Source organism: Ostrea edulis, chromosome 5 (assembly GCF_947568905.1).
Source record: "Ostrea edulis chromosome 5, xbOstEdul1.1, whole genome shotgun sequence".
Lineage (NCBI taxonomy): Eukaryota > Metazoa > Mollusca > Bivalvia > Ostreida > Ostreidae > Ostrea > Ostrea edulis.
Window position 1 is genome coordinate 753,079 of NC_079168.1, and position 18,071 is coordinate 771,149.

The 18,071-nt window shown below is 37.1% G+C and overlaps 1 protein-coding gene across 2 annotated transcripts in view; it reads right to left on the reverse strand.

Moving 5' to 3' along the window:
* Positions 1-295: 295 nt before the first annotated feature.
* The window catches only part of LOC125649433 (slit homolog 1 protein-like), a 42,760-nt gene continuing 24,984 nt past the window's right edge, over positions 296-18,071 (reverse strand). For both annotated transcript variants that reach the window (XM_056166971.1, XM_056166970.1), the window contains exons 2-20: positions 16,303-16,374; positions 14,629-14,700; positions 14,386-14,457; positions 12,284-12,355; positions 10,859-10,930; positions 10,700-10,771; positions 10,325-10,594; positions 10,120-10,191; positions 9,957-10,028; positions 9,683-9,870; positions 8,374-8,592; positions 8,138-8,207; positions 7,851-7,996; positions 7,547-7,643; positions 7,131-7,282; positions 5,804-5,836; positions 3,016-3,075; positions 2,806-2,878; positions 296-1,148 (exon numbers count right to left, since the gene is read on the reverse strand). In XM_056166971.1, coding sequence (XP_056022946.1) covers positions 845-1,148; positions 2,806-2,878; positions 3,016-3,075; positions 5,804-5,836; positions 7,131-7,282; positions 7,547-7,643; positions 7,851-7,996; positions 8,138-8,207; positions 8,374-8,592; positions 9,683-9,870; positions 9,957-10,028; positions 10,120-10,191; positions 10,325-10,594; positions 10,700-10,771; positions 10,859-10,930; positions 12,284-12,355; positions 14,386-14,457; positions 14,629-14,672 — 2,088 coding nt within the window. In that variant the 5' untranslated portion in view covers positions 14,673-14,700; positions 16,303-16,374 and the 3' untranslated portion in view covers positions 296-844. The remainder of the gene's footprint in view (positions 1,149-2,805; positions 2,879-3,015; positions 3,076-5,803; positions 5,837-7,130; positions 7,283-7,546; positions 7,644-7,850; positions 7,997-8,137; positions 8,208-8,373; positions 8,593-9,682; positions 9,871-9,956; positions 10,029-10,119; positions 10,192-10,324; positions 10,595-10,699; positions 10,772-10,858; positions 10,931-12,283; positions 12,356-14,385; positions 14,458-14,628; positions 14,701-16,302; positions 16,375-18,071) is intronic.

Genomic DNA, 18,071 nt, shown 5'->3' on the forward strand with positions numbered 1-18,071 from the left:
CACCAGATGCGCATTTCGACAAATAATGTCTCTTCAGTGACATTTGTTTTCTGTCACCACATTGAGTACGGGATATACGAATTGTTAAATAAAGATGTACTATCTGTATTTACATATTCATGTCTTACTTATCCATTATTCATAGATGCGAAAACGTACATATATTTTATAAATTGCCGGCACTTATCGACCACCTGTAGCATACTACTGTTTATGTTTACCAGCTTCTGTTACCCAAACTCTGCTCACCGTAGCTCGTTTTTGCTGTCATTAACAATCTGAACAAAAGAAATGAGTGATTGAGATTGAAAAATTGTCATTTATTACAATACCAAATGAAGAAAGAAATCTTCAACAGAAGATTCTGGGGGAAATCAGCTAATACAATTTACATCAAAGTACCTGCAAAGCTAAATAACTGAAAATCTGATTTCCCCCAAAGAAGACAAAATAACGAAAATAATTCTACGTTATAAGATGACAAATAAAAAAGCATAAAAGCAAACCCAGAGCAAAAAGATACATCAACCGGTCTCACGAAGTGAAGCATTGTCAACCGGCCTCACCAAGTGAAGCGTTGTCTTTGACTTTGAAATATCTTGAGTAAACTTGTGTTTAGCTCGCGTCTAATCTGGGTATGGTCACTTTCCATCAAAGCACTTTAATATCGTCGTCCAATACTTCACAAGACCGGTGATAAGACGTTAGAACAGAATTCGAACCACGTCACTTGATTCAAAGCTGGTTTGAAGTGATTGTAAATAGCTTCATAAGGACTATACACCTGCTTTTATGTTCCTGATAACGACCTTCACCCCTATATGCCACACATTTCTATATATAATTACCCCACCCGTTTTACTAGCATTATTGATTCACCGTCAGCTGATGTATCTCGTTTGGCAGATGCAGTAGTTCCTGTTTGCGAGACAGACGAACTAGTTGTATCTCCGATAACCTGTTGTGACGGCTTCCTGTCTGGAGGTTCAACAATTGGTTGAAGGGAAATGTATGAATGCCTTTCCTCCCCTTGACGCTTTTCCATTTCATATAGTTTGATGTCACTGTCATCCATATCACCAATATCGTGATAAATGTGGGCTTCTCTGTTGTTGTGGGTTTCATTCAGCGTATTTTCTTCTTTCTTTCTGGAAAATTCAGATACACTTTATCCAGTGAAAAAAATTGGTTTGCTATTTATATCTAAACTTGTTCTACTGCACGACGGGTGTGATAAGAACGCGTGGTGTTGTAATTCAGTTGACATCCTGATCAAATCTGGGGGGTTTTTGTAAGGGAGTAAGCGACTCAGAATTCGTGTGTAAATTACGTAATTTTTTAAAACAATACCTTCTTTTGTCAAAACTGAAGAACATAATTTAGTTGTGTAGTTTTAAACTACAAAACTGCTCCGAACACTTCCTGTGTAATACGTTCTGGTTTGAATAAAGACTTCCCCGAGGCGCGAGATCGGGTATATATATCGACTGCTCCTTCGCCAAGTGCTCGGTGTTATCGGGTAAAGTCACAGGTATTTCGGATGAAACCCAAAGAAGCGTTGTCAAGATAAAGAACAATAACCGCTAATAGTCCTGAACGCAGAAAAGGCTAAATTTATGACGTCATCTAAAGATGATGGCGTCACTGTATAATCGATTGATTGATTGAAAATTGTTTAACGTCCCTCGCGAGAATCTTTCACTCATATGGAAACGTCACCACTGCCGGTGAAGGGCTGCAAAATTAGGCTGAGATACGGGACCTCTTTTTTTGTGGTTTCATCCGAAGGACCGCCACATTTAGTCGCTTTTTACGACAATCAGGTGGTACTAAGGACCTATTCTAACCCGGATCCCCACGGGACCTGTATGATCGAAATACGTTCGAACGGAATTCCATTAGTTTTGTGAGAGTCGTAATTTTGTTCCGGGGGATTTTCAAAGGAGAAGTAATGGGGTTCTTTTCCTCTTATTGCTTTTTATCTGTCAGTTCCCTTTCCATCACAATCTAATTATATATTTATTAGTTATATATATCCCAGTGACCTCCAAATAAAATGCACCATGATCTTCCATATCTGCTTCATGTTTGGATATTTTATTGAATATAGATGTCAATGGTAAACTAACACCTTAATGACAAAAGAGATGACCTCAACATTTCCATTATCAACGTTCCATATTTGTGTAACAATATTCTGTTATCACATGCATATTGTGTAGATGGCTCTCAACCCATTTGATACGTGAGGACATGTTCTGCGTATGATCAATTTTTTAAATCGAGGCAAGCTACTGACAAATAGATCGATGTTACAGGAATTTCAACAGCTTCGTTTAAAGTCAGCCTTTCACAAATTCTATGATTATTTACAAACATAAGGCATCACTGGGTAGAATGCTATTTGAGTGTCTCATACCAATTATTAGGTCTTCTATTATACTATTTTAACTATGAATTACTTTGTTTACCTGATAAAGATAGAGGAATCACGGTGGGTGCTTACTTCTCCTTGGCACCTACTCCGACCTCTGGTATGTCCAGTGGTCCGTGTTTGCCCTTCTCGTAATTTGGAATATTTTATAGGATTGATCACTGTTCGTTATATTCACTTGTTCATGTGCCAGTGGCGTAGCTACATTGTAGCACTGTAAGCACGTGCTTACAAATATTTTTGTTAAATTTTTATTACATATTACGAAACATGTCACCAGCTTCTTGGGGGCTGCCGCCCCTCGGACCCCCTGCTTACAAATATTTAAAACCCACCTACGCCACTAATGTGCTATACATAAATGAATGTACCTTTTAAATCGGAGACGAAGCAGTAGCACCACCACCGCAATAACCAGCAGGAAACCAGCCATTCCGCCGATGACTGAATGAAAAGCAGTCAAAACATTAGTAGCTGTAGTTAACGTCATGTGAAGTACAATTTTTTATTATAATCTATAGTAATAATATGTTTTAATTTGAAAAAAAATCTATACAATTCGCAGTTGTCTTTTGTTTTACCGAAATGGAGGTTTGTTAAAATAAATTCTTCCAGATTCCTTGTTATGCCATCTTCTTCCTCTGCAAATATATTCACACGATATATGCATATACAGACTCTATATTTCATATAAATCTCGTTATGCCTGGTTCACACTGTCGTGTGATCCGTTACGAACGTCACAATTAACCATGTGAGTTTGGCATGACCTATTATCCGGAAAAATGACGAAAGTCAACACAAGGGAAAATTCAAAAGAATGAGTAAAACCTTTATCAATAATGAATCGTCACATAACTTCAACATTTGAAGCATTCTCTCAGGAATAAATATTTACAAAAATGGCAGTTCTACGTGCGATAGAAGCAGAGAACGTTTTGGCGGTCGGAAATATTTTGACTGAAAAGAAAAAACTGTGTCAATGTTCTGTGCTTCTGTCACACGTAGAACTACCATTTAAGCATAGATTTGTTTCCTGAGAAAATTCTTCAAATGTTGATATAAATTATATGACATTTCGTTATTGACAAAGGTGTTACTTAGTCGTTTGTCTTTTTTTTTTTTGGTGTTGACTTTCGTCGTCATTTTTCCGGGTCATGCTAACGTCACATGATTCGCCACCGTTGCTCGTAGCTGATCGTAAAAGTTTTCTGGAATTTCAGGTTTTGATATGAGGTGATGCAAGCCAATACGTTCTTGCACGAATTGTTGCGCATTGATACGGAAAGGTCATGATAGATAACTTTTAGGTAACCCGATATGAACACCATTCAGATACGATCACATACGTTCTGATAAGATTGTCCCGATTGAGTTCATGATTGGACCTCGATCTCACACGATCATCACGATCCGGGTTCCCGATTTGGGACGATCAAGTGGGTGCAGATACGTTCATATACGTTACGATGTGTTAATCCCAAACAGATGCGCAATGTTGCGATAGGATACGATTGTGATCGCGATGTATTTCACGATTAGAATCGAAGATTATCCCTGTTCGAGCTACGATTGGACTCCGACGGATATATATATATATATATATATATATATATATATATATATATATATATATATATACAGACCGACTGACCATTGCAGACTTAATTTTTTTAACATCTAGAAAGTGAACAATACAACCCACAATCACTGAAACTGGCGGAAGTTGAGGTCGGTGACAACATGGCATTTGCAGAATTACTGTATGCTTATATTATGGCTATCGCGACAGATCGTGGAACATCGGAACAGCGTGGTGTTTATATTGTAAAACACCGGAACCACCACGATTTTGGAGCACGATTAGATGCGATATTTTGCGCTTTTTTACGATGCAATACGATTTGATGCGATTATAGCGACTGAAAATCACGCATGTTGATCGTAGATTTTTTGTTGACCATCAAAACATTTCTACGATTAAAGCCTCAGTCACACTGGATCGTACGTTTTCTGAATCGTGCGATTGATGGCACATTTGCCGAGGTATGATCCATCGGCAATGTTCGCTACGATCTCCACCTGAAATTGCATACTGCGATTTGCTGAAAGATCATTGTACGATAGATGGTAGATGATCGTAGAATTGGTGGTACGCATGGTAGCGCGATCACCTACGATTGGAAAAGATCGATCGCAAGATCCGTCAAGGGTAATCGTACCACGAGTGGTGACGATCAACGACCGATTGTAAGATAAATCGAGGCCACCTGCGACGGTTTGCTCGATCGATCACAGCAGTCGTGAATTGGTTGTTCAACATTAGGTTTGCAATCGTGCGTCAGCATCGGTTGTCATCTAGCTCTTGAACAGTAAACACTGTCAAACTAATTGGCCATGCCTCCCAAGAAAGGAAAGTTTTATAAGACGACACAGCCACAATCAGAGGAAGAACCCAACGCTTTGGAAACTTTGGCAGAGTTTTTTTCCAGTACCGACCACACAGGATGACCTCGTAAGAGTTGATATGTCCATTAAGCAACGTGATGAAGCTGACGACTCGGCAGATGATGAAACGGCGGCAAGCAGAAACAAGGTGCCGGAGTTTTCTTTGTTAACACTGTTTTCATCGTCGGAGAAATAAAGCTGCAGCGACAGTACCCAGTTGTTGCTGTTGCTGCATCTGTAGTCGAATCAACATAATTTCTAGTATTGTCGGCATCACTTTGCCGTCATATCAATATACGAGTGTCGTAGGAGAAAATGATCAAAACTCTAGAAGCCACTCCAGAATTTCTAGACTGGTGGCATCACCAATAGTAAGGTCGTGCAACCAGTATGTTTAGGTCGTAAGTAGTCGCGCACTGCTGATCATGAGGTTGTACCAGAGGTTGCACCACCAATCCAGTTGTACGACCAATCGAGCGACAATTTGACCTACGATTCCTCTCGATTGGTGGTGCGTCCATGTACGGCGGGTGCTACGACCATGCAAGACCTGTCTCCGACTTTGAATCGCAGCTTCGAAGTTTTGAAAATGATCATCGACCTTGCTACGACTGATGTTGCTCTTGCGATCACCCACGACTTTGGCGATCAGTCGCGCGCTCTTTCTACGAATTGCCCACGATTCCAAAACATTTCGGTCGCAGCTAGGTCGTAACCAGTTCGCTAGCTCGGTGTAACAGGGCCTTAACGCGATTGTCACGACTGACACCAAGATTAGGTAATATTTGATACGATCACCACGATTTCAATCGTACCGGGAATTGTGATGATCGGAACCTAGCATTAATTAAGCATTTTAAAAACTTGAGAACAATGAGTTATTTCTATAGGTTATAAACTTCAAAATAGTATAACACTTACCTGTCACTTCGTCATATGTCACTGATAACGGACCTGTACAAAATTAATTTTATAAATATTGGTGTTGTTTAAAAACAGATTTACAATTCCTTAAACATTTCATTGTGACCTTGCTTTTCCAAATACAAAAGACAAATGAGATAATGATGTAGGTGATAATTTGATACTTCTTTGTTGATTATTCTCGTTGTCAACTGTAAAATGAACTTCAACACAAAACCTTATATCTAAATCAATATAATTAAAATAAGATGTTAAATCTGCTCGCATATTTGCATGCATAATGTTATGTACATCTATGAAAGGTGAAGATAACGAACAGTAATCTATCTCATAACTCCTATAAACAATACAAAACAGGGAGTTGGGCAAACACGGACCCCTGGATATACCAGAGGTGGGATCAGATGCATAGGAGGAGTAAACAGCCCCTGTTGACCGGTCACACCACCGTGAGCCCTATATCTTGGTCAGGTAAACGGTGATATGTATGCAAGCGGATCTAACACCGATCGAGGTAGATCAGTAGTAGAACGTTCGCTTTGTAACCGAGAGCGGTTTCCGTGGCCGAGTGATTAGAGCATCGCGTTCAAAATCACACGGCCTCTCATCTCTGATCGGCGCAGGTTCGAATCCCGCTCGCGCCGATAAGTGAGAAAGTTTCCCAGTTTACTTGCGGAAGGTCGGTGGTCTCTTCCCAGGTACATTGTATCTGGGTTCTCTCTTCCACCAACAAAAATAATTGGGCGCCACTATATAACTGAAAAATTGTTGAGTGTGGCAGAATACATCAAAACAATTGTTGAGTGTGGCGGAAAACAACAAAACAATCAATCAATCGTAACCAAGAGGTCGTGAGTTTAAATCCCGCTCGTGCCATGACGACGTCAAGCCTAATAAGATGTTAACATCGGTAGTGATTGTTCCTTCACGAAAAGCTAAGCATTCAAAAGTGAATATCACGGATTTTTCGGATATGACCTTAAATGGAGGTCTCGTGTCGCGGCAGGCGTTGGCACAATAAAGAACCCTCAATGCTACGGCCATGACCGCTAACCATAGGTCTATATTTGTGGTACTTCATCTACAGTTGGTGACGTCTCAATGTGAGTGAAGAATTCTCGATGGGACGTAAAAATCAATCAATCAATTTCAATTAGATTGTATCTAAAACAAGGTAAAATAAGAAAATAATAATGTGTAGTGTTCTTATGTCATGTGAGATGTGAAACCAATGGAAAGTAGAAGGTAATTATATAAATCACTCATTGCTTTCATCGTGTTCACACCCTTACGGGAAACTAGATATTTACTTCTTAAATCTTACATTCAGAAAGCAGAAATTTTTTGTCATCGAATATTCCTCTTAAATCATTTTGTATAACTTTCAGTATCTTCAATTTATCTCGTTCATAGCACGTGGATTTGTTCGTAACCATGATGTTTGCTACCTCCGTATTGATTAGGCGCATCACTGACCTAAAAAAGAAAGATAACGTATAAGGCCCGATTAGTATGCTATATGCCTATTGACAAATTTCCCCACTTTAATTATAACGTAAAACAATCAATAGACAACAAATAGTTTGTAGATAGACAACATAAAAAACATGATTTGCGAAACTTTCCCCACACGTATTGGATCAATGCAGGCATACATGTAACAGCGACATAAAATCCCTATTCTTGAGATGGGTAATATATCGTATTACTGACCATTGTTCGAATACAAGCATTTCTTACCAGCAGAAAATTTGTTGAGTGTAAGTCAGCAGCCCACTGTATGTCCTTACTTTTGCCGCCTCCAGGAATCGTTCATCGGCACACGGTGATGGAAAGCCTAAAAGAAATGGTTTGGCTTTTTAAGCAGCAGCCTACCGGTGACGTAAATGTCTTATTCCTGTACAGTATCTATTTAATGTCATTGGGGATAGATAATACAGAAACACGTAGATACTTTAGACAGGGGAGAAAACCCCTGCTTCACTGTGTGGAAGGTGTCTGCATCTAATAATGGCTATTCCATGAACTGATACTAAACGCTTACATTTCAAGCTTAATTCCTTCCTTATGATATTTTGTTCAACAAGACTGGAAACAACAGCCCTCTCCATCATGAATGATTCAAAACACGAAGTATGGTTTGTTTTCTCCACGCTGGATAGATGGCATCTGACGAAGTCTTTTACTTCACTGATCAGGCAAATAAATTACACATGTATAATGTTATTGCATTAATCATTTGTATATCATAACTACACAACGCATTTGCATACGTTTAAAATTGTCAAAAGGCGAAAGAAGTTAAAGCAGCTTATTACATACATCGCTTACCTGCAATTAGATTTTTTAACTGGGCATAAATCAAAAGATCTCGAATACTTCAAATCATAGCACACGTTGTCTGAAGGGAAAAAAGTAATTAATCAGATGATATTTACACTAGTATAACGCAATGAGTTGAACTTCATCATTTGGAGATGTACACACAATACCCTGATATTTAATACATAAAATATGAATACAAAAAGGTGAGTATCAACTGAATGACTTGTGTTAAATTTACAGACCACAAATAGGGACCTGACAATAGTCCCACAGCACATCCGCATCATTAGTTAAACACCAGGGGATTTCGCGGTCGTAGTTCCTACAGTAGTTTGATTGGTTATGTCCTAGGACGTCATAGTCATGTCGATGTGGTATCTGTTTTGACCAGGACTGGCACACAACGCCTTTAGAGGTTTTGTTCTCAGTCCCGTCGTACATTTGCCCAGGTATTCGACAATCTAGATCAATTTGAAATAATTTATTACATTAAAGCGACTGGTTAACGTTTTTCGAAAGAAATATTTTTCATTTGTTATGTTAAAAATCAAAAATATAATTCATTTCATGTTGACAACCAAAATTTGGACGGTCTGAATGCAAGGATAAGAGCAATATTTTAGCTTTGATTCTGTGTTATGTAAACAAAGACTTGAGTCTTTTTATGTAAACAAACAAACCAGTGAAATAATAAATGCTGTCTGATGTATTTCATACCCATTGTTAGGCCGTTCCTGGTACACTAATTTTGACTAAGGATATCTCCGTTTGCCTTATCAAGATGTAGGGTCACAGCGGTGTGACCGGTCAACAGGGGATGCTTACTCAGCCTAGACACCTGATCTTTCCTCTGGTGTGTCAAGGGGTCCGTGTTTGCCCAACTCTCTATTTTGTATTGCTTATAGGAGTTATGAGATTGATTACTATTCGTTATCTTCACCTTTCCTGAAACAAGTCAGGCAGCATTTGACCTAATGATAGGTTGCATTGTCAAACTAGATCGTTATAACGACCATGCTGACTTTAAACGAGACTGTTGAAACCCCATGCACAATCAACTTGTTTGTCAGTAACCTACCATGATTTAAGAACTGATCATTTGTAAATAAAGCTCTTGCCTATCGAATCAGTTGAGAGATATACACTTCATATGCAGTTGATAATGGAATCTTGCTACATGAATGAAAGGTGAAGATAACGAACAGTGCCTTTCATAACTATTCTTTACAGCATGCATGGTTAAGAAATAAGTCTATTGTCTGTGTATTCAACTAATAATATTTACATTTGCAATGTTGCCGTTTGGTATCTTTATACATTTTAATGATGTCCCTTTCCTCAAGAATTGCAAGAAATAATGTTTTTTTAATGTTTAAAACAATCTCTTCTGATATTGGGGAAAGTTACAAACTATCGTACACTTGACGTTATCAGTTTGTAGAACTGCAGTATATATATATATATATATATATATATATATATATATATATATATATATATATATATATATATATATATTAATTAGAGTGGTAAAACAGAATGCACTTGTACCGCAATGATAATTGGTGAGTGGAAGGCTGTGTACACTTCGTCCTCTAAGAGTCTCAGGTTCATTACAGAGTGTGGCTACAGAGTCTCCCTCTCTGTTTTCTAATTCTAGAGTGATCTGATGTGTTTTCACAAACTCCATTAACCACTTCATTCCACAATCACATCGCAGTGGATTGGAACCCAAATATCTGATATGTAAATGGTAGTTTCTTTATCATTTGAATTGAAGTATGTATGAAGAAAAGGACAACCATCAATCTTAATCATCACATACAATTTTGTAGGTCTTGTTCCATTTCCGAAACAATTTTTCTGTAGTTCTCCTATTTTGTTTTCGTCAAGATACCTGAGAAAAGGTCAAATACATTTGAATGGAGTATACATTTCTCATGCATGCAATAAACTACAGTGTTACCCAAAAGTGTGTGACAACTTACACTATATCTAGAAGAGGAAGAGACTGGAATGCTTGCACTTCTACTCGACTCACCAAGTTTCTGTTGAGAACACTACAATGGAAAATCGAAGATAATAGGATGATTTTGAAAAAGAAACAAAATAGCCATATTGCATTTAGTGCATGCTAAATGCAGATTTAAAAGTAGTGGGAGAAACTAAAATCAATATGATGCTATACTCTACATGAATTTCACTTTTGGTATATCGTTGAAGGTTCTGGATCGGATTTCAGTAATTCCATTGCTTGATAGATATCTAAAAATGATACAATAAACTTCAGTGTCTCCAAAATATACAGAACTGAAATAATGAAATAAACGTTTTACTTTGTTATCTAATGAAAAACAATTAGATGGAACATGATGCTCTGAAATTGCTTGCAATTCTTCTAATGAATCTAAGCCGTCGAAGAGCCTGGCAGGAAGCGTCTTTAGACGATTTTTGCTGAATGACCTACAAGTGATAACGTTTATTATACAGATAGAGTTACATGTACACAATATGTCTTTGTAAAACAAAACGTTCAGTTTTTTAATGTTAAGTAATTTTTTTTTTTACAGAAACCGCAGCTTCCGAAGATCGCGTAGAGCCAAGTTTCCAATGGTTTCTATGTCATTATCTTGTAATTCTCTGTAAAGAAAAACAAAAATCCAAACAGTTTCATGAGTTATTAATAGTTAGAATGATATTTTCTGTTTTAAAATCGAAAGTACTTACAGTTTTTCCAGTTCGGTTAACATCTGGAATGTGGTATTACTAATCGCTTTGATTTTATTACTGTTCAAGCGACTGCAAAAGTAATAATAAAATGATACCCCATTGATTTGATGTTTTAACGTAATATTTAGATTTCAAATAGCTACATAAACTAGACATTTGCTGAAAGGTCAACAGCAAATATTCAAAATAGAATTACCATTGATAATACATACAAAACATGTATGCCACCCATGGTGCAAAATTGAAAAGGGTTATACGCATAATTTAATTGATAGTTGCATCACCAATTCAAAATATTGGGCAGGCAATATCTTCCTATGTCAAGAGTGGATTGACGATGTAACCTAAAAATCAATAGAGGTCATCTACTCCTTATGCTGTACCAGTGTACCAACTTTGGGGTCAATCAAGTAAATCTTAAAATATAGGAGACAATATATTACTATGGCCAGTTTAACTCTTGACCTTTGACCACATGACCTCATAAGGGGTCATCTACTCCTGAAGATGTACCAGTGTATCAAGTTTGATGCCTGTCAAGCAAAGGTTTCTGAAGATATTGAGTGGGCAGTGTATTCCTATGTCCAGTTTGACTCTTGACCGTTGGACCTCAAAATCAATAGGGATAATCTTCTCCTGAAGATGTACCATTGTCAAACTCCCCGTAGAGGCCTCATTACGTCACCTACGTATATACCTCTCCTATGTGACGCAGTACAATATACAGCTTTGTATATTGTGAGTCCACCATTATCACGCGGGCAAATAACACTAAAGAAGAAGTTCGTAGTTAAAAGCTTGAGAATATTGACATTAAGAGCATTACTATAAAAGTATGAATTTTATTTTAAACATAAAATGATCAAAAGATCATTACACAGTAGTGAGACTCTGTTCAGATTATAGTGTAACGTAATGAACTTAGTGTTTACGGTCTTGTTTTGAACTGTTTACGTTTGACGTTATCTTTTTTCGTCATTCTACAGTGTCGTACCATTATAACAAGTTTGTTGTCTGTCAAGCAAAGGGTTCTCAAGATATTCAGCAGACAGTATATTCCTATGTCCAGTTTGACTTTTGACCATGTGACCCCAGGGTCGATTTGTTTTATCCCAGGACTAGAACCATTTCTTTCTCGAACCCAACATTACAAGTGAAAGTCACGGGTCTTTCATGTGTAACGTTAAAATGTATGACACGGGTGACGCCGACACGATAAAGAACCCTTACTACTACATCTCTGAAAGTCATGCATCGATCGAACTTCGCAAACATTCACCTACAGCTGGTGACGTTTCTGTGTAAGTGGAGAAAAAATGAATGGGGCATAAAGTAACGCACGTTCTGACGTATAAAGGTGATAATAAAATGACTTAAATTTACAATAAACTGACGTATAAAGATAATAATAAAATGACTTACAGTTTTTGTAGATTTTTCATTTCCTTAAAAGCGCTGTCTTCTATTACCTCAATAGCATTGTTACTCAAATCTCTGTAAAAGGGGAATTGATGCTGATTGTGCTCTAGATATAGGATAATGATAGAAAACTGTCTATTCGAGAACTACTCGAGCACCGTGAAGCCGTAGTCCTTTCTCTCACAGAATGAGCGATTTGTGGCCTTTCTCCTACTTTAAATCAATAATTCTATTGTTGTCATGGTGGACGGTCCTGCACGGTCTTCGAAACATTAACATTGTATTCATTGAAATTGTTATTAAAAGAATGGATTGTTCCAGGTAAATGGATTTTAATTTCACTAAAATGACCAATGCCACGAACAACAGTGAATTGTCAAATTTTCAGGACAACCTGTTCCTTCCTCAGGACGATATAATATTTACATAGAAAAGGAAACTTAAACCACAACTACAAAGGCTTATATATATGTATATATATATATATATATATATATATATATATATATATATATATATATGCGCATCTGGTGCATCAAAATTGGTACCGTATAAGTTTTACATTATGACCCCTGGGTCGAGGCCTCTGCTGGTGGACTGTTTGTCCCCGAGGGTCTCTACAGCCCAGTAGCCAAGTACTTCGTTACTAGCCTGAAAATGCGGATGTCTATTCAATTGCTGTTATAAAATTTAGAAATTCATTTCAAAATTAAGGATTATCTCCCTCGCGCATAGCTCTTATCCTTAGACGAATTCGTCTCCACTTTTTTGACACTGTTTTTCCCTATAATAGCTCTAAAACTTCATTGCTATTTCGGATTTCAAACATTTCGGTTGAACATCACTGAAGAGACATTATTTGTCGAAATGCGCATCTGGTGCATCAAAATTGGTACCGTATAAGTTTTAAATATATATATATATATATATATATATATATATAATCCAAATAGAAAGAGTTGATATCACACAGTCAAAATAATTCAATAAAAAAGCAGGAAAATATACAGTTCCAAAATATATTTAAATATATTTTGGAACTGTATATTGTCCTGCTTTTTTATTGAATATATATATATATATATATATATATATATATATATATATATATATATATAAAGTACTAAAATCCAACAGCACTCAACATCCAAAGTATCGGACCTAATAGTAGATACATTTTGTACGAGGTCAAATAAGTAAGGATACAAAATGCACTAAAATGACCAACGACACGAACAGTAAATTCTCTTTTTGGGACGACCTGTCCCTTCCTCAGGATGATAGAATATTTACACAGAAATGAAAACTAAATAGAAAAAGAAACTAACACTACAACTAAACTACAAAAGCTGATAACAAACAAAACGTTTGTTAAATTTGACAAATGAGCTCAGTCACTCACATGGAAAATACAGTCCCTTGAAACGTTCTACTTTCAAACTGGAACGGTGAGGAAACGCAAAATGAACGGTGTGTGAACGCTGAACGCAACTTGGTGAAAAGTGAGCAAACACAAACTTCCACTTTTGTGGATTTTTCTCGGTATAAAGATCGATCTTTTCACTTTGGATTTCTGAATGAAAATGCAAAGACAAAGTCTGAACGTTGAACGCACGGTGGGCAAACAGGAATCATTTTGCGAGAGGTGAACAGAAAACTATGAACAGTGAGCAAACGGGAGAAGAGTAAAGAACGTTTCAGGAACTGTGAACTAGCATCCAAACCCTTATTACATGCCACTAAGTTATATTCTAACCTTTTAACTACTGTCCTTAGACCTATATTGAAAATTTAAAAAAACAGTTTTGCACAGATATGCCAAACCATGCAAAAACGAGGAGGGATTGTATAACAACAATATCCTTGGTATGTCTTTCGAAGCATTTTAAGTACTGGGAAAACACATTGTGCTGGAAAGTAATTGAGACATTACAAAAATCGCTGGAATATGAATTCTGGCATATTTTATAATCGTTGATATCGCAAATAAAATGGTAAAATACTGTATATCTTGATTCTGTTCAAAGCTTACGATTTTGATAATCTCAAAACCCGTTTTTAGGAAATTAAGCGATTTTATAGTTTATAAAGTTGTAAACGCTCACATGGATATCAGCCGTGTTGTCATCTGGAAATACTGACGCTTGATTGTATTCAGCTCGTTGTATGACATTGACCTGAAAGGGTTTGGAACAGAACATATAGTAAACATTGTAACAGTTTTCGTTTAAATGGCCTTTCATCGAGTTCCGAAGATGGCATTATCATAGTATAGTAGTGTCTATGAAATTAAATACATAATCATATGACTCAATGTCTTGGAAAGAGGAAAAACTGAAGACACTCACAGCGCTGTTAGTACTCGCAGGGAGGAAAAGGCGTCTCGGTGCATATCATGTATTCGATTATCGTACAGATACCTTAAATAAATAATCAATACTTAACAGTCTGATTTTCATATTTATAAAAGATTGATTTATTGTATCTTGTTTAACATCCCTCTCGAGAATTTTTCTCTCGTATGGAGACCTCACCAATACCGATGAAGGGCTTCAAATTTAGACCTATGCTCGGCGTTTACGGCCATTGAGCAATGAGGGTTCTCTAGCGTGCCATACACACCTTAGCCAAGTGTTTGGAGATGGAACTATCAATACCTGTTTTAACGACTTAGGTCTGTCGCGACCAGGATTTCAACTCCAACCTTCCGCATGCGGGGGGAGGGGGGGGCTCTACCTCTATACCACCGCGGTGGTTAAAAAGTGCACGGGCCACATTGCTCACCCGAGTCACCTTTGCCCTCCTGCTACCAAGTAGATTCAACCCTCGTACGATGACCCCATCCTAGCACCAACGAGCCATGCCATAACCGAACTTTTATAAATGTGCAACATTGGTATTCGTCAACACCTTTTATTCTTAAGAAGAAGGTTCTAAAATATTGTCCTATGTATTTGCAGATTTCAGCTTCTCCATCGTCAACTTCCCATATTTATGTAGCAATATTCCATTATCACCTGCATATGGTGTTTATATATCTCAACTGACTCGATATACAAGAGCTTGTTCTGCGTATAGTCAGTTTTTAAATCGAGGTAAGCTACTGACAAACAAGTTGATGGTACAGGGGTTTCAACAGTCTCGATTGAAGTCAGCATTTCGCAAATTGTATGGTCGTTATAACGATCTAATTCGTCAATACAACCTATCATTGGGTCAAATGCTGTCTGACGTGTTTCATACCGATTGTTAAGCCGTTCTTGGCACACTAATTTTGACTGCGGATAACTCCGTTTGCCTGATCAGGATATAGGGCTCACGGCGGGTGTGACCGGTCAACAGGGGATGCTTACTCCTCCTAGGCATCTGATCCCACCTCTGGTGTGTCCAGGGGTTCGTGTTTGTCCAACTGTCTATTTTGTATTGCTTATAGGAGTTATGAGATTGATCACTGTTCGTTATCTTCACCTTGCATGTTAAACTTTGATCTCTATCGTGACCTCACCTACTCCCAGGGGTCGTGCCTTTACCCTACTCCAAGGGGTCGGGTCATGAAAAAAATGGAATTTACTCTTTGTCAGGAAGTTACATGTAAATTTTATCTTTTCTGGACAGTGTTTCTTGAAATTTTAAATGTTTCCAACCTAGTTGTGGCTTCTCTTGATTTTATCCCCTTTCAAGGGGCACGGACCTTCATCTACACAAATGAGAATTCATTTCATCTAAGGACGATTTGTTCAAAATTTGACTGAAATGGCCAGTGGTTCTGGAAAAAATAAAAATGTAAAACGTGTACAGACAGACGAGAAACGGACGGACAGACGACAATCTAAGTGATCAGTAAACGTTCACTTGAGCTTTCAGCTCGGGTGAGCCAATAATAGCTAAAAATGAAAAACGGGATTTATATAAGCCCGTTAGCTTGTTTCCTATTATCATATATTCATACTTATTGTATGATGATACTGGCAGACAATAAATAAAATATTGTCTGAATTAAAAGATTCAGTAAAAATACCAACAGCTTTTCCAAAGAAGTGACATTTTGAAGTTTGTCCTCTGGTATTTCTCTGAGGTCGTTTCTTCCTAAGAACCTGTAATGTTAAAATCATTTTTATCGCAAACAAATACAGTAGTCTGTCCCACCTCTCTTATTGTGAATTTCTAATCCCTTCCTAAAGCCGAGACACATTTTCAGACAATATTTAACGGAGAGGGGGTGCTATTGCGAAAGACATAATGAAAGAAATATTTCGTTACTCCGGACTATAATTTACTTCATTTATTTTCAAAATAGAATCTACCCGCGAAGAAATCAAGGTCCCACTTCAATTGGTAGAGAATGTTTGCAATTATCAATAAAATCGTATTATATTTGTTATTAGAAATTTGTTTACACAAAGAAATCGAGTAAAGTTTGCATTGTAAAATGTCTTTCGACTGGTGATACATGTATCTATATCAAAACTGGAACAAAACGTAGCAACGTAATTAAATGAAAAGACCCGAGGGAAAATGTCCCAGCTGATAAGGAACCAGGAGATGATCCGTAGAAAGATGACGCTTAAAAAATAGTCGACGTAGTTTTTCTATTTCAGTGATAAAACAAGAATATCAATACATCGATAAAAATATTGGAAATGACCTAAGTCAATTGGGTAAAGAAATGGGGTCCGTGTTTGTCCTTCTCTTAATTTTTTATTCTTTGTAGAATTTGTGAGATTCATCACTGAAAAATAGCTTCCCCAACTTTTATATACTCACGATACGGTTAACCATTAGCAATTAGAGGAAATGGCGTTTAAAAAGCATTCGCTTCATATTTATCGATGGAATATCTTCCCCTCCCGATATACATCTCTCTCTCTCTCTCTCTCTCTCTCTCTCTCTCTCTCTCTCTCTCTTCCTCTCTCTCTGTGTGTGTGTGTGTGTGTGAAAACAGTGGTACAAATACCGTAGGTCAATTTCATATTTTAGAAGATGAATTTGTTTTTATTCGAATTTATGAACAATAACCATTAAGGACTAAAACAGATTGAATTAAGAAATTAATAGAAACATGGAAATACTGGCAATGCAGTGAAACATTTTTTCCATGTATCTTAAACTTCAATAACTTTTCATCTCCCAGTAGAATTTATTCATGCATATTAATATCTTAAACTTCAATAATTTAATTCTTATTGTATCCTTGTCTATGATTGGTCAAATTCCAATTGAGGAACGCAAGTTATTTTTGTATAACCTGGTTTGGTATGGGGACACACCCCCTTGACAACCAGATGTCGGAACTATTTTTTTTCTCTCTCTAAACTTCTATGGAATAGAAAGTCAACGTGCACAATAAGATACTTCGGTTTGATACACATGTTGTTTCTCGTTGTCAATATTAGCAACCTACTTGTACGCAAATCACTTTTGTAAAACATCTTTCTCTGTATGTATGTCGAATAATACTATTAATAGATTAAAACAAAGATATTATATTCGAATTAATGATTTACCAAGTAAGCATTACCCTGTTCATTTTGAAATACATTTCTCACTGGGGAAAAGGAGGGGGGTGCGTTGTTTCATTCCTTGATCCGTCTTTCAACAAAGCAAACAAAAACCCATACGTCACATTTTATCACATGACGTCAGACACATCCACATGTGGATGCTATATTTGTTACTTGCTTACATATTTTCTTGTGTCGGATTTACTATTAGCGACAGCATTGCATACAAGGGTAAGTTTTCGTTTAGTAGAAGTTTTCACAGAGTTGAAAGCCGTAAACTATTGCATTTT